General features: G+C 37.2%; 1 protein-coding gene across 3 annotated transcripts; it reads left to right on the plus strand.

Annotated features, from left to right (window-relative positions):
- Nucleotides 1-1,102: 1,102 nt before the first annotated feature.
- On the plus strand, nucleotides 1,103-10,037 carry adrb3a (adrenoceptor beta 3a). 3 transcript variants are annotated; one of them, XM_017042940.2, is made up of 2 exons: nucleotides 1,103-3,017; nucleotides 5,589-7,506. In XM_017042940.2, exons 1-2 carry the CDS (start codon nucleotides 1,708-1,710, stop codon nucleotides 5,593-5,595), a joined length of 1,317 nt encoding a protein of 438 aa, XP_016898429.1. In that variant the 5' UTR covers nucleotides 1,103-1,707; the 3' UTR covers nucleotides 5,596-7,506. The 3 variants fall into 3 exon arrangements, 2 of the variants coding, with proteins under 2 accessions (XP_016898429.1, XP_008334886.1); XM_008336664.3 differs by lacking the exon at nucleotides 5,589-7,506 and adding an exon at nucleotides 9,943-9,974 and having other exon boundaries at nucleotides 1,105-3,017; XR_003048939.1 differs by lacking the exons at nucleotides 1,103-3,017; nucleotides 5,589-7,506 and adding exons at nucleotides 8,405-9,812; nucleotides 9,943-10,037.
- The last annotated feature ends 4,226 nt before the right edge of the window (nucleotides 10,038-14,263 follow it).

The following is a 14,263-nucleotide window of genomic DNA, read 5'->3' on the forward strand; positions in this document are numbered from 1 at the left end:
GCTTTTAGCGTAACTTGGCACAAATGGTGGCAGGAACAGTTCCCCTGGTTCGCCACTCTTTTTTCTCTCTTCCCATGAAGGCATTTGCCTGAAGTAAAAAGACATAAATGAATGCAGAGGCATTGCAGCTGCAACCGTGGAACTCATCGGACCAAAGAAGGACCTGCTCGGTAACAGGACAGGCAAGCACCAGTGTAGGGAGCTGCATATCTGAGATTACTCGCATGGAAAGCATTCTGCTGATTGTTCTTCTTTAGTGCACAGGGGTTGAGCAACAGTCAGATAGGGATCAATTACTTTTCTTTTTCTTTGCGTAGTCAAAGGGATGGCACATAGTTCTTGTTCTCCAAAGTTAAGGGAGACTGGTGCGTTGGGAATACAATGTTAAGGCTTCAGAATAGTACTATCATAACTACTATTATATTTAACCCGATACGCCATTTTCTTACGGTGATTGTTATCCTAAAATGTATGTCAGAACTTCCACTAGTGTGTTTCTGGTTATAGCAGCCAATCCTATTTCCTCCTAATGCAAAGCAAAATGTTCATGTTCTGAATCATCTGTTAAAATCGAGCAAAGGGGACGAAAAGTATAGATGGAATTATATTGAATAAACAAATATTAAATATGCAAAAATAATATAAACTCCTTGACCAACTGTGGATTTAGAAGCTGGTTATAAAATAAATCATTATCTTACAGAGCGTCTAACATCTGTGTATTACTTCAAATACAGTTTGTAAAGTTTTGCAGTTTGGCTGCATGCAAGTGATTTCATATTGTGCAGCTGAATGCATGTGTACAAGTTCAAATCAAATCATCTTTCAGAGGCAAAAGTCATAAGAAAACTTTTCCAAGGAGACAGAAACTGGAAAATTATTTGTTCAGATTAAAAGTAAAAACTAAAATTTTAAAAACACAAAAGCCTCATTTATTACAAAGGCACATTATGTTATTTATACCTGTAATCGGTCATCTTTATCAGTGTGTGTGCCTGTGTGTGGCTCTAACAAGGCACTGATCGCTGTTTGGCTTTAACACTCAACTGAACTCCTCCCCTCTGCCTCCAGTCTCGGTGCGAGTCTAGCCAATACAATCTTAGAAAACCTGCTCTGAGAGTGAAAGAGATACAGAGAGAGGGACAGACAGAGAGAGAGCGGCCGAGAGAGCACGAGAGGGAGAGAAAGAAAAAGAGGGGCAACCACTCTGGTGCTCTCTGGTGGTTCTTGCAGCAGCGTTACTCTTTGCTTGATTTCCAACAGCCCAGCTGTGCCACTGAGACTCATGCGGTAACAAGAAGAAGAAGCAAACACATCTCAAAAGGACAAGGCCGCGATTTCTATGCCAGAACTTCTCTTTTCTCTTGTCTTGTGGGCACTTCCTACGGATTTACCCAAGTGCTGCATCTCCGTGAACTAATATTGTTTCAGCTTTCTGGACAGTTTGGATTCACGACATTGGAAATCATGTCATGGTTGTTGTTGAAAAGACCAAAAGAACTTCCACAAACAAACACATCTGTGGACACATGAAGAGATGCTGTCTGAGATGTGAGCTGATACTGACAAGTATAGGGTAACTATTACGATTACATTTCTTAAGGTAAAGATCCTTGTCTTAGTCTTGAGTAATGTATGATGCTCAGAAAGACTATACATTTGGCAGTTTTGTGTAATTTTATATAATAAAAAGAAATTTTCTGTAAAATGATGGATGGAAACCTGAGCACTTATGTTATCAACATGACAAAACCCTACCATGATCCTGCTGGACCCTGGAGCCTTATCATACTAGTAATTATCATCTTGACCATAGTGGTTGGAAACCTGTTGGTCATCATCGCTGTAGCGCACACCTCACAGCTACAGACAACCACGAACATCTTCATCATGTCCCTGGCATGTGCAGACCTCATCATGGGGATCTTCGTGGTACCACTGGGGGCCACGATTGTAGTGACGGGAAACTGGCAACTCAGTGACACCTTCTGTGAATTCTGGACTTCAGTGGATGTCCTCTGTGTGACAGCCAGCATTGAGACCCTGTGTGTGATAGCCGTGGATCGGTACATCGCCATCACCCGACCACTTCGATACAAGGTCGTCCTAAACAAGTGGCGTGCCCGGCTAATAGTTTGTTTAGTGTGGGTGGTGTCTGCCTTAATTTCTTTTGTGCCAATTATGAAAGGGTACTACCGGGCAGATGAGTCCGAAGCTGAGAGGTGCTACAGTGACTCTGCATGCTGTGACTTTGTGACCAACTGGGCCTTTGCCATTGTATCCTCCATAGTTTCTTTTTACATTCCACTCATCATTATGATATTTGTTTATGCAAAAGTCTTTCTAATAGCTACACGGCAGGTCAAGCTAATCGATAAGAACCGTATGCGTTTCCAGACAAAGTCCACCGCCATGACTACGACACAGATTCAAATCCCCTCACAGGTCAGCCTGCCATCAATTTGTGTGACCTCAAGCAGCAACAATACTGCAGGAAAAAGGAAAAGTGCCAAGAGAAGGCCTTCCAAACTGACACTGGTCAAGGAGCACAAGGCCCTCAAGACACTGGGAATCATCATGGGGACCTTCACTGTCTGTTGGCTCCCGTTTTTTGTCGCCAACATCATCAACGCTTTCAACAAGGACGTCACACCGGAGAAAATCTTTAGACTGCTAAATTGGCTGGGTTACATTAACTCGGGCCTCAATCCAATAATTTACTGCAGGAGTCCAGAGTTCCGTACTGCATTCAAGAACCTGCTTGGATGTCCGTGGCTGTCCACACTGCAGCTAAACACATTCTATAAAGAGCTGCGGACTCGCTGTTCCTGCTTCCCCTGGCAGGGTGAAACCGGCATAGCCAGCACCTTCCAGAAGGCTCCATCTAAAAGTAGCGAGGGTGAGGCCAGCTTGGCAAGTTCGCAGGAGAGCAGCAGGAGTGAGGAGGCCTCCCCCAGTCTTCCACAGTCAAATGGTAGCACGGTCATCAGCGAGTTGTCGGAATCAGAAACGAGATTGTGAGTTCCTTTGTCTTATTTAAATAACATACACACTTTTTAATGCATCAAACATTCTGTGAGTTTTGGAATTTTTACACATTTTCTACATATAACATATAATATAACAATTTCTTGCATATAATAGCATATACATTAACTCTGCTGAGTATTAAAAACATTTGCTAAAATATAATAAATAAATTTTAATTTGGCAAATAATGATTAGACTTTTACACATCTGTAAATGGTAATCATAATATTAGTAATTTATGTGGTTTATTAATTTCATTATTATCAGGTATTTATTGTGAATACAAAATTACAATAACTAATCACTACAATTAGAGTTAGAACCACTAACAATCATTAACTTTTTTTCAAATCTTTTTCTGCATATCCTGACATTTTACTATTGGTATTTTTTTTCAAAGATAACATGAATAACATTATGTTCTACTTTGCATCTATTGAAAAAAAGGTACCATGACATTGTTTTCATACTGTACTAATACAAAATTTGGAAAAAATAGGGAAGTGCAGATTATTTCCTAAACAAATTAAAGCTAATACTATTAATGCTCACATTTGAATGCATCTCTGCTCCTGCAACAGCTGCTACCGAGGCAGCTGCTGCTTAGAAGTCAAAATATACAAAAGGCAGAATGGAGCACAAAAAATAAATCATACTTGATCCACTTCAGATTTTGTGCTCTGAACCATTTAAAACAAATTTGAAAAGTGAATTTAGTTTAGCTCTTTTTTATGCATAATTAATTAAAATAAAAATTATAAAATAAAATTAAAAGAAACTGCCAGATGTTTATGTGATAGCATTTAAAGTAATTTTTTGAAGATAAAATTATCTTCAATGGGGACGTTAAATATCCTTAGCACAAATTATATTCTTTATATCTAGCGTTTAAATAGATTCCGTAAAAACCACTACATCATGCACGACAAGCTGATTACTGGTCATTTAAAGACATTTGTAAATATTAGCACAACTCCCTACTAGTAAGTGGGCCTCTGTGTGCCCTGCCCAACACCTTCTGTTGCAGATAAATCTTTATCAGCGAGGCACAAGGCTTTCCCCATATCTGGGGAAAGATGTTTACATGACTGACAGCCAATGAGAACACCCATAATGGCAGAGGTTAGCTGGGGTTGGCTATTTTAATAATTGACTTGTCATCTTTACCTTACAGTTACAAAACCCACAGCAGGTGCATCAAAATGACTGGGTTTTGATTTTTCTTGTAGATGTTTTTCACTTTTATCCTTACTTTCTCAAATACAGTGACTGTTCTATTTTGAATAATATTATGTAAGCATATTTATTTGCACCGGTTGTTTTGTTTAATTTGACTAGATAGCTGCAGTGAACCTTAGCCCAACCATGTGAAGTCCTCACAAGAAGCCTAGTTTTATAACATTATGCAGTTTTTATTCAAATATTTACTCTCCTTTGTTTTCCTTCTCCTCCGCCTCAGGGGAATTCTACAAGCATAATCAAGGGGTGCTATAAATGGGGGAAACATTTAGGAGCTTATAAAAGCCTACCTTAAAAGGAATCTGTTGTGTACCCTACTAAATCACCCCGTGAGGAAAGTTCAGCCGACTCACCCTGCGTTTAAGCAGGATTATGCCACAGAGTGAGTCCAGGTGTCTTAGGAGAAGGAGAAGCGAGGCCTGGGATCAAAGATTTTATCACAGGGTCCAAGGATGAATCTGTAGCTTTGAAATGTCGTCAAAGTAACTGCACCTCAATGTCTAGAGGATAATGACTGAAATTAAGGTTTATTTTATATTATCTTTAAAGAAGCATTCTATTCAGGTTCCACTTAAATGTGCTGGTTTGTATAATTTTGCGGACGATTTAAAAATAAGTGATTTATGGTGGTGTTTGGCTTCTATGGTTACACTGCACAGTACAACCTTTATCAATAGTAACTTTGTTTTCAAAGAAATACATTCAGGCATATCACTGCTGCCCTTATCAACACGCACAGCAAACTTCAGCTTCTGTCACGTACACACCACGGAACATGAAGTACAATTTGTCATCACGTTTCCATTCAGCAGCAATACATTACCTCATGCTATAGTTTAAAGGAGAGAGTCTGCTAAAATATTTCAAACAGATGAAGAAAGCAATCGTTTACACATTGCAATTATGGTCAGGTCTGAAATGTATCTGTTCTAAAATCAAAGCTGTTGTGCAGTGACAGAGCATTTATCCACTACACTAATACGTGTACTAATTAAAAATGAATGCAACTTTGTTATATTCATTTGTGTTATGCATATGTAAAATAAAATGATCAGACGGTGGTTTAGAAAAATGGCCAAAACTCTGTTTGACGTATAATTATCATAGACATAAAAGACTAACATGAAGGCCAGTTAGAGCAAAGAACAATGAACCGCAAACACATACAGCAGCATGTCCAACACATTGCTGCTGTGAACTGCTGCATTACTATTAACGCAGAGGACACGTTGTTTTGTACTTCTGCACAACAAGCTCATTAACTTTACATTTTTGAATATTTAATGCAAGTCATCATAAAAACTTTGTTTTTTCATTAGATTCTAAATAAAAGACTAAAATGCCCTGGACACCAGACAACTGCTGCATAAGTACATCTGCACTGGACTACAGATATCTATCCACAGTTATGACCTGTCAGCCAGCAGACCCGGCACAGAGACTACCGTAAACATCTCATAAAAGAGTTGTTCAACTTCCGAAAATAAGCATGAATCACATTTGCGAGGGTTTGTAAAATGTCGCATTTGTTTCCATGTCCACTCTTATACAATTATACATTATCTGAATAATTGCTCACAAAGGGGGGGAAACTGTCTTCCAGTGCCTTAGCTTTTTAAAGATTATTCCTAGAATAACGAAGGATTTAGTGGAACCGACCAAAGTTGTGTTGTGTAGTTACAGTATGCTACCCTCAGGAAAACTGAACTGTAATCCGTGGACAAAACATAAACAGTTTTGGCAATACTTTCAAGAGTTTGGACACATCCATGGCGATAAAACCAACATCACCGATGTGTTCTGGCTTTGAACCATTTCATAACTGTAGATTTTTTTTTTAAGTACAAAGTAATGGAGTAGAATTGTGCTTTTGTGCAAAGAGTTGTGTAAAGTTTTACCATGACATGACTGCGATACAGTAAAAATATATTTTAAACGAATTCAGGCAGTATTGTATTTGTATTGAAAATATATTTTGTATTAATCACATGATGAGTGTGTACGAGTTAACTTTTCCCTTGGGAAATAACAAATTTTGGGAAATAAGAAAATTTTTGACACAACACCATGATACCACTTAACGACCTTTCACACAGCATCTAAACAGCTGCATTTACATTGAGACAACACTCTCTCCAAATATTGTCTTTAAGGCTGTAGTCCCATGTGTTTATATAATTGTGTTTAATTGAACATCAGCAATCCAAACATATGGCAGCATCTGGGAGATGATGCATTCAGCCTTGGAGTACATACAATGTCTTTATGTGCGTTCTACTTTTGAACTCAAGTCAGGGAGTACAGGGAGTGACACCAGTCATGATTTAAAAGATGCACAATTCAGTCAACCTGGAACAAGAGGCCCTTATCTACCAGAAAATATTACAAGCCAAATGTATCATTCATTTACCAAAACATTAGTTTAAAAAAAAATAGGTCAAAAATTACAAATGATAGAGGGAGGAGAATCACGAGTCACTAAAGCAACAAGTGGCTAAATAACCTGAATAACATTGTTTGTCAGGTTTATGCTGAAACAAAGTGTTAATTCTGAATATAAAGACATATTCTGGTTTTCAACACAATACAAATAGTATTACATCATGATGCAAAAAAGGTCAGTGTGTCTCCCTGAATTAAGTTCATCAGAGTTAGATCAAAGTCTCTGCTCCAACATAAGCATCTAATGATGAATATCTATAGGATTTTAAAAAATGGTCATATTTATTAATAATAACCATATTATATTTATTCAAATGTATTAAATATTTGAATGTAAATATAATATAAACATGCTATATGAATATAATAAAATATGTTAATATACTATAAATTATATCTATTGAGTATTTGAAATAATCAGAAGACTGTTGAGACTCTTGAGTATCCTGTAAGTCTCATTCTTGTTTGTTGAATAAATCTGATCATTGTCACAGGGTACTATGCCCTGACATGTGCTTTCTGTGGGTACCATACTGAGACAAACACCCAGTCACATCCATGCCTGTATTATTATGGAACTATCATTCACAAACAGTTGTCCTAAACTTTCCTTCCAATTCTCTTCTTCTCTGTTTGTGATCACGACGAATGACAACCGACATTTTCAGTCGTTCAGTGACAGAACTATTTTAGTAATATTAACAGTTCTCCAAACAGAAGACCACTATGAACTAAGGTTTTACAAGTGCATGGTCAGCCTCCCCTCTAAGGGAGGATCACCAAATATATATAGGGCCTAAATTATTTTGGACAGACATTTTGGGGTCCAGACACAATGAAAATTTATCTCTCTGTCTTTTTTTGTTGATTTGAAAGCATGGTCGATATATTTCCTCTTGAGTCTTCTGTTACTTTTCTTTTCGTTGATGTTATCACGAGTCTCCAGGAAGCACATCATTGTCTTAATGCATGCTCTTTATTGCTGTGAAGCCTAAAATTCACAGATTAGTGATCTGGCTCCTACAAACTGCACTTTTCCCACCATGTTGTCAGTGAACTCAGAGTGAGATCAGGCAGAAGTCAGCAGGGAACCAGCAGCAGCTCAGAGCAGAACATTTAACCAATGACCTGTGCAAAATCTCTGGCACTCCCTTTCATGTCAGCTGCCATCAGAGTCAATCCTGACTACAGGCTTGTTAAATTGAGGCATCCGGGAGTTGAGCAAACACTTAAGAAAGGCCACAAACACAGTGTATGAGTGATTAAACACAACAGCAGATGGAATTATGACTACAGAACTCAAGCCCTTTATACTTAAGTCATACCTGTGTTATCAGCAAGAATTTAAACATAAATAGATAGATAGATAGATAAAACTTTCTTAATCCCTCAGTAGTTCCCTTTGGAAAATCTAAAGATTTCATTATTATAATTTAATACTTACAGTATGTCTGTGTAATTATAAGATATAATATTATACACAAGTATATAATTCCTTTTATTCATTGTGTTTACATTAACTATTCTAAAAACATGAAAGAACTATTATTACTAACTATCGTATACAGTTTTATACATATCGTTGTGGTTTCAATAATATTTTGGGCTTAAGGAAAAAGAGTTCAGACAAATGTATTTGTATTTGTTTTTTCTCAGCAGGATTTTATGTATAACAACATTGATTTTTTTTTAAAACACATGGCACTTGTTCTGAGGTTCTGAGGTTGTTACTGCAGGTGTTTAACTCAGGGTTCACGTTCAGGTTAGCTCTTGACTGCTGAGCTGTTGTGTCAATAAATATTTCAAAGGTACAATAATTTTACGCCCATGCTAGAAACAACAAACTACAGCATCCAAATAAAAACGGATAATCTATATTTGCATTGATTTGTTGGTGAGTGACGTTCAGTTTGAACTGAACAAACAGGCTTTATTTACAGTAGGTCACCAAGGTTATATCAGCACAAAGAGACTGCATTGTATGCAGAATTTAATCAGACAAAAAAAAACAAAAAAAACAACAACACAATTATAAAAAAATAGCTAGATAGCTAGAAAGTAAAGAACGTATATGGTAAAATGATACAGGAAAAAAAAAGCTTTAATAAGAAGTAATATTTTGATCATTACATTGTTATTCCTGCAATTGTCCCAAAACTGTTAAAATACTAAGTGTATTTATTTAAATGCAACTAAAACCCTGAACTTACGACTCATAACTAGATATTTCTGGAAGAACATTACTAGATGTTGCAGACTGGGCAGTAGAGGACAGACAGTACACAGACCGCTGTAGGTGGATTTTCCTCTATTCTGATGAGTTTGGGTCATTTTACCTTGAAGGGAGACTTCAAAGTCTGTGCACAACACATCTTTGGTTTCGAGCATCTACGTTTTGAGGTGTAACAGAATATCACAGAATATAATTTTCTGGAAGTTTTAATGCCCATTGCGCTCTGTTACCTGAGTACAATTCATTCCAGGCTACACATAAAAAGCAAGAACCTTCCTAAGCGTGCGACTGGTGGTGAAGCCTCATTGTAAATTGTTTCCTGCATATTTCTTTCCGTATGCTTGTGCGTAGTGCTCTAAAGCTTACAGTTGTATGTAGTTTATGTCTTCCTGTGGAGACATGCACGGTGGAGGCGATAGCATCTGAATTCCAGTCTTGTTGAGCTTGAAAAGGTAGAGGTTCACACAGCATTGCTGAACAGCTCCATGATTAGAAATAATGAAAAAATAATAAAATAAATGGAAGCGATGTGATAGTGTTATTTTTGCTCGTTCTCTAATGAAAACACTCTCTTGCATATAAATAACCCCTGAGACAAAACTGCTGTCGTCTTGCAGCTTTCTTATCAGATAGTCACTGAAATGTGGTGCAGGGTGTGACCAACAAAAGTCACACAGTTCCACACAGTAAAGAGCTCTGTGCCCAGAGTTGCACAGTCAGTCCATGATGGAAAGAGGTTTTTAACTTTAAATCAAGCAGCAAGCATAGAGAGAATATTCAGTGCCTAGCAATATGACAGACCCACAGACTGACATTTTGGCACTGGTTGAACTTCTTCAGTTATTATATATTCTGCGATTTCTTACAGGTAATTTATTATATTTTTTGGCCTCCATCACAGACCTCAGGACTTTTTGTTTTAAAAAAATAGTGCCTCAACACTGAATGTGTCTGTTTTAAACTCATGGATGTTTACTAACATGCTTTTGTCCTCTTAGCCTCACATTGCAGGAAAATGATGGATGAAGAGCAGAACAAGAACAAATGTCTCCAGCTGTTACTGGGAAGACAAAGAGCAAACATCAGCAAAAAGGAAAAGAAAGAAAGGAGAAGGGAGAAAACTGCTGGCTCTGATTGCTCGACTCCAGTACAAGAAGACAGTGACTGTCTCCGTGAATGACCTGCTGCACTCCAGCACTTCAGCAAGGACAAGCAGCTGACGTGTTGAACTTCCCAAGGTTGCTATATAAGACAATTCACAGCTACTACACAAGGTTATTTGCATTTTGGTGAACCTGTGGCCTGTGGTTTTACAGAAACAAAAACATATTTTGTAGCATATATATATATATAATATTATATATATATATATATATAATTTCTAGTAAATTATCTATTTATGATACACTAAAGTTGTAGCAAGATAAAAAAAAGTTGTCTATTTGAATATAGGGCCCTAGTTCTGCCTGGACTCAATCAAGTGTCCAGATGTTATCTATCAGTGATCTATCAGCTAAACCAAAGACCTGTGCATATAGGTCTAGTGTCTGTCTGTTTTTTGTTTGTTTTTTAAATACATATCTCATCATAGTCTCATCACACATGATAGGGAGCAGCTTCCAAACTCTTGCTACAGTTGGAGGGATAGCTTTTTGAAAAAAAAAAAGGTGATTAACAGTACATTTTTAAGACGCACAATAAACAACATGCCGAAACCTTCCGTGGTTTCAGACACTTGTTCCTTTAAGTAAGGTTTCCAACAGTGCTGTGAACTGAGAAGAAGTAGAAAGAAAGAAAAGAAAATGTGAGTTTTAAAGATTGTTTTGGCCAAAAGAAATAGCATGGTGAACACAAATATGCTAGAAGTTTCTGTACTTTCTGTGATGGACTGCACTGTCCACAGTACCCCTCACCCCTTACCCTCCACAAAGACCTTTTCCCTAATCTTCTTTTTTCAATGATGGCACTATGCTATCATGCATTTGCATGTTATGCCATTTAAATGTGAATATTCATTAGTATTTGTAGTAAAACTTACAGTTTTGGGCGGAAATAAGTTATCTGGGTAGTGTGGATATTTCTATTAGGAAATTAGGTTGTAACTAAATCTCCGAACCATATCAGTGAAATCAGATGACCCATAGAAATCTCAACAACCTCTAGCCTACATGTCTTTCAGTTGGTACACAGCTTATTTGTGAATCACTATGAAAAGCTCAGAGTGATCCGACAGTGGATGAGGTTATTTGTGTCAAAATGTTATCCATATTAGGTGTTTCCTTAAGTTAAGGAAGATTTGGCATGAAATTTACCAGTAGAGGCAAAGACATATTCTTCTTTTTCCCCTCCTCACTGCCCTGTGTCTGTCTGTACCAGCGACTCATGGAAATAGTGGCACACCTGGTAAAGTGAGTGTATCAATTTTAATGAGTTTGATATTTGTACTAATGGAAAAGGTTCATTGTAGAACATTTGAGAACCTGGACACAACTGTGAACAAATATATTTTACCAAAAACTAGCCTAAAAATGTAAAAGAAAAATACAAAGGGGTATTTACCGTCAACCAAAACAACCACACTATCACATTACGTTATAGTATGATGCATTGCACATGGTACAGTCAACCTGCAGAAATAAGGAGCATGACTGTTTTGCTATGTTTTCATTGCTAATTCTGCTTAACTTTCCCAAAAGGTTCTGACATAAGATAAACAACGCTCACAATTTCCACATATAAGAAAACAATGTAATCATCTTTTTTTCTGCTGCAGAAGGACACCTTATGTTGCATTACTACCTGCATACCATCATTTGTTGCATTGCTGAATAAACGCCAAACTGCATAGAACTGTGTACCTTTGAACTGTGTGATGTGGGGAGAGTATCCACTTTATTCACTCATTTTTTCCCCTTCCTCTGTTCCTTTACAACAGGGGGTCCCCAACTATATTTACAGAGGACAGTTACTTTGGGGGCGGGCACTCAAATAAAATAAAATGAAAAAAAATGTTTTGTCTTACAAAATGTAAATAGAGTAACAAATGTTGGGGATTACTGATGCTTATTTAACTCTCAGTTGTTGGGGGGGGGGGTTTTCAGTTGCTTATTGGACAGTATGAGGGGCTGGATTCAGTCCCTGAGCCACCAGTTTATGGTTACTGGTCTACAAAATTATCAAAACTTATGTTGAACAGGAGAATTCCAGCAACTCACCATAGTTATCATGGGTCTATTAGGGAAATAATTACAGACACAAGAAAACTAGTGTAAATAGACAGGTATGCAGTACACTTGCTTTGTCCAGTTTTGATGTACGGTCTAGGCTCTGAAAGCACAATAAGAAGCAAACAGAAAACAACAAAGAAAACAAAAACTGTAAAGAAAACGCTTAAAATTTGTTGTTTTTACATTTTATGTAAAAAAGAAAAAGAAGAATAATTACTTTCAGCTTGTCCCTTTTATGAGGAAGTTTTTACACCACATGCCCTTCCTGACCCACCAGGTGGTATACAACCTGGAGCCATTTGGTAGCCCACTGCCCCTACACCACTCTACCCCGCTGATTCATGTAACACAATGCAAATATGCAAAAATGAGATTCAGTTAACTTGTCAGAAAACACTGCTAGAAATACTTCCATTTCAGTAGAGAACTACAGTACAGTACACATAACACATAACAAACACGCCCTGTTTCTTGAAATTATATTTGTTGTAGTAAATCCTTTCCAAAGACAAAGCCTGTTTGCTTTGGCTATAACAGGCACAGCTGGTAAAACTGTCAGGAACAACAAGTTACACAGTTAGCGCTATAGTCATATAAAACTAAATGATTTATATCGTAACAAATTAGTGAAATCAATTATTAGTATTTGATCCACTAAAAGAGACAGCTGATAGACTCAATTAATAAATGTTCTTCCCACTGACACCCCTGAAATGTAAATTATTATATTTGTTGGCCTCTATCACAGTCTGCACTGCAGCCAGCCTGAGTCCCATCCAATTGTATGACTTCAATAAAGATGAGTTTCATTTTTAATAAAAACATAAATGTTGCATTTAAAGTGCTTTGAAAGAAAAATCAAATCTCGAAAAGTCAGGATATGTTACAATTACCCTTTTAGTCAGTTTAATGAAACTGTGATTGATTCTCCACTGATTCTTTGATGAGACTATTTGCATCCCTAACTGGGGTTGTGGATGGAAAAGAAAGTGAGAGTATTCTCTGAGATAGACGCTGAGTGACTGTAGTCATAGGAGCAGCTGTAACCTTACTGAGTGGAAACAATTATTCTGGGTGACGTTAGACCACATTGTTATTAGATGATTCCTATTACGGTATGTTCCACCAGCAGAGGTTTGATTAAAATCAAGCAATAAAAAAGTCAGGCAGTCAAATCAAAAGAGTCCACAAAAAAGGGTGGCTCTAAGACAATAACTATGGGAGTATGTCATACATCGATCTTTATATTAAACTGGTTTTTATTGTAAAAAAGATTTTCTGTGATCTGATTAACATTGTAATATTCTTTGTTTTACTCTCACAATCCTCTTCTGCTCTGTTGCTCTGGCATCTTAGCTTTTACCCCATTAAACCTTTTCTGTGCCTTAAGCCCTTGAGTTTTTTCAGGACAGATGCATGTTTGCATGTTTAGACAAAGAGTTCTTTGATAACAGACTTTTTGGCATACATTTTACTTTAATCTAATTTATCAGTAACCATCCCTATTTGATTAAGTACTTCACATTTAGCTACTGCCTCACAGCAGAAAGGTCACCGTTCGTGTCCTCACCAGGGCCTTGTAATAAGGGTGGGAGTGGGGTGGTGAGGGTCGGGGTGGTGGTGGTGGGGATTTAAGCTTGAGAATACTGTTATGTGTTTTTATTTACAAATAAAAAATTAAAGAAATTAAATTAAATTGCAAATTGGTAAACAGTGTATGCTATGTATTGTGTTGTTTGCATTGTTTGACTCATGAAAACAGATGTGGTGGTTTTTCCATCCAGTGACTGCCAGGAGGGTGACATATCAATTAGCAGGTCTGGAATTGAGCACACAACCCTTATGTTGTAATATCCATTGAGTTACAGCCAAGTCTAAATTGCTGTTAAATTCAATATATAGGCATGCGATTGACCTTTGACCTATCCAGAGTGTTTCCAATGTCTCAACCCATTTCCTTTGGTGTGGCTTCAGTGCCCCCTACAATCTTTAATATAATGACATGATGAAAGATAATAAGTTCTAAGATATAAGATATATAAGGTGTATGGTCATAATCAAAACATTTGGTACAGCAAGCCAAAAATAAATA

Source organism: Cynoglossus semilaevis, chromosome Z, assembly GCF_000523025.1.
Source record: "Cynoglossus semilaevis isolate Cse_v1.0 chromosome Z, Cse_v1.0, whole genome shotgun sequence".
In the NCBI taxonomy this organism is placed as follows: Eukaryota; Metazoa; Chordata; class Actinopteri; order Pleuronectiformes; family Cynoglossidae; genus Cynoglossus; species Cynoglossus semilaevis.

Bases quoted from the DNA above. Each gene is read 5' to 3' on its own strand.
- adrb3a (XM_008336664.3), top strand. From the start codon at position 1,708: ATGATGGATGGAAACCTGAGCACTTATGTTATCAACATGACAAAACCC. The intron at 3,018-9,942 runs GTGAGTTCCTTT...TTGTCCTCTTAG, and splicing joins TCGGAATCAGAAACGAGATT to CCTCACATTGCAGGAAAATG.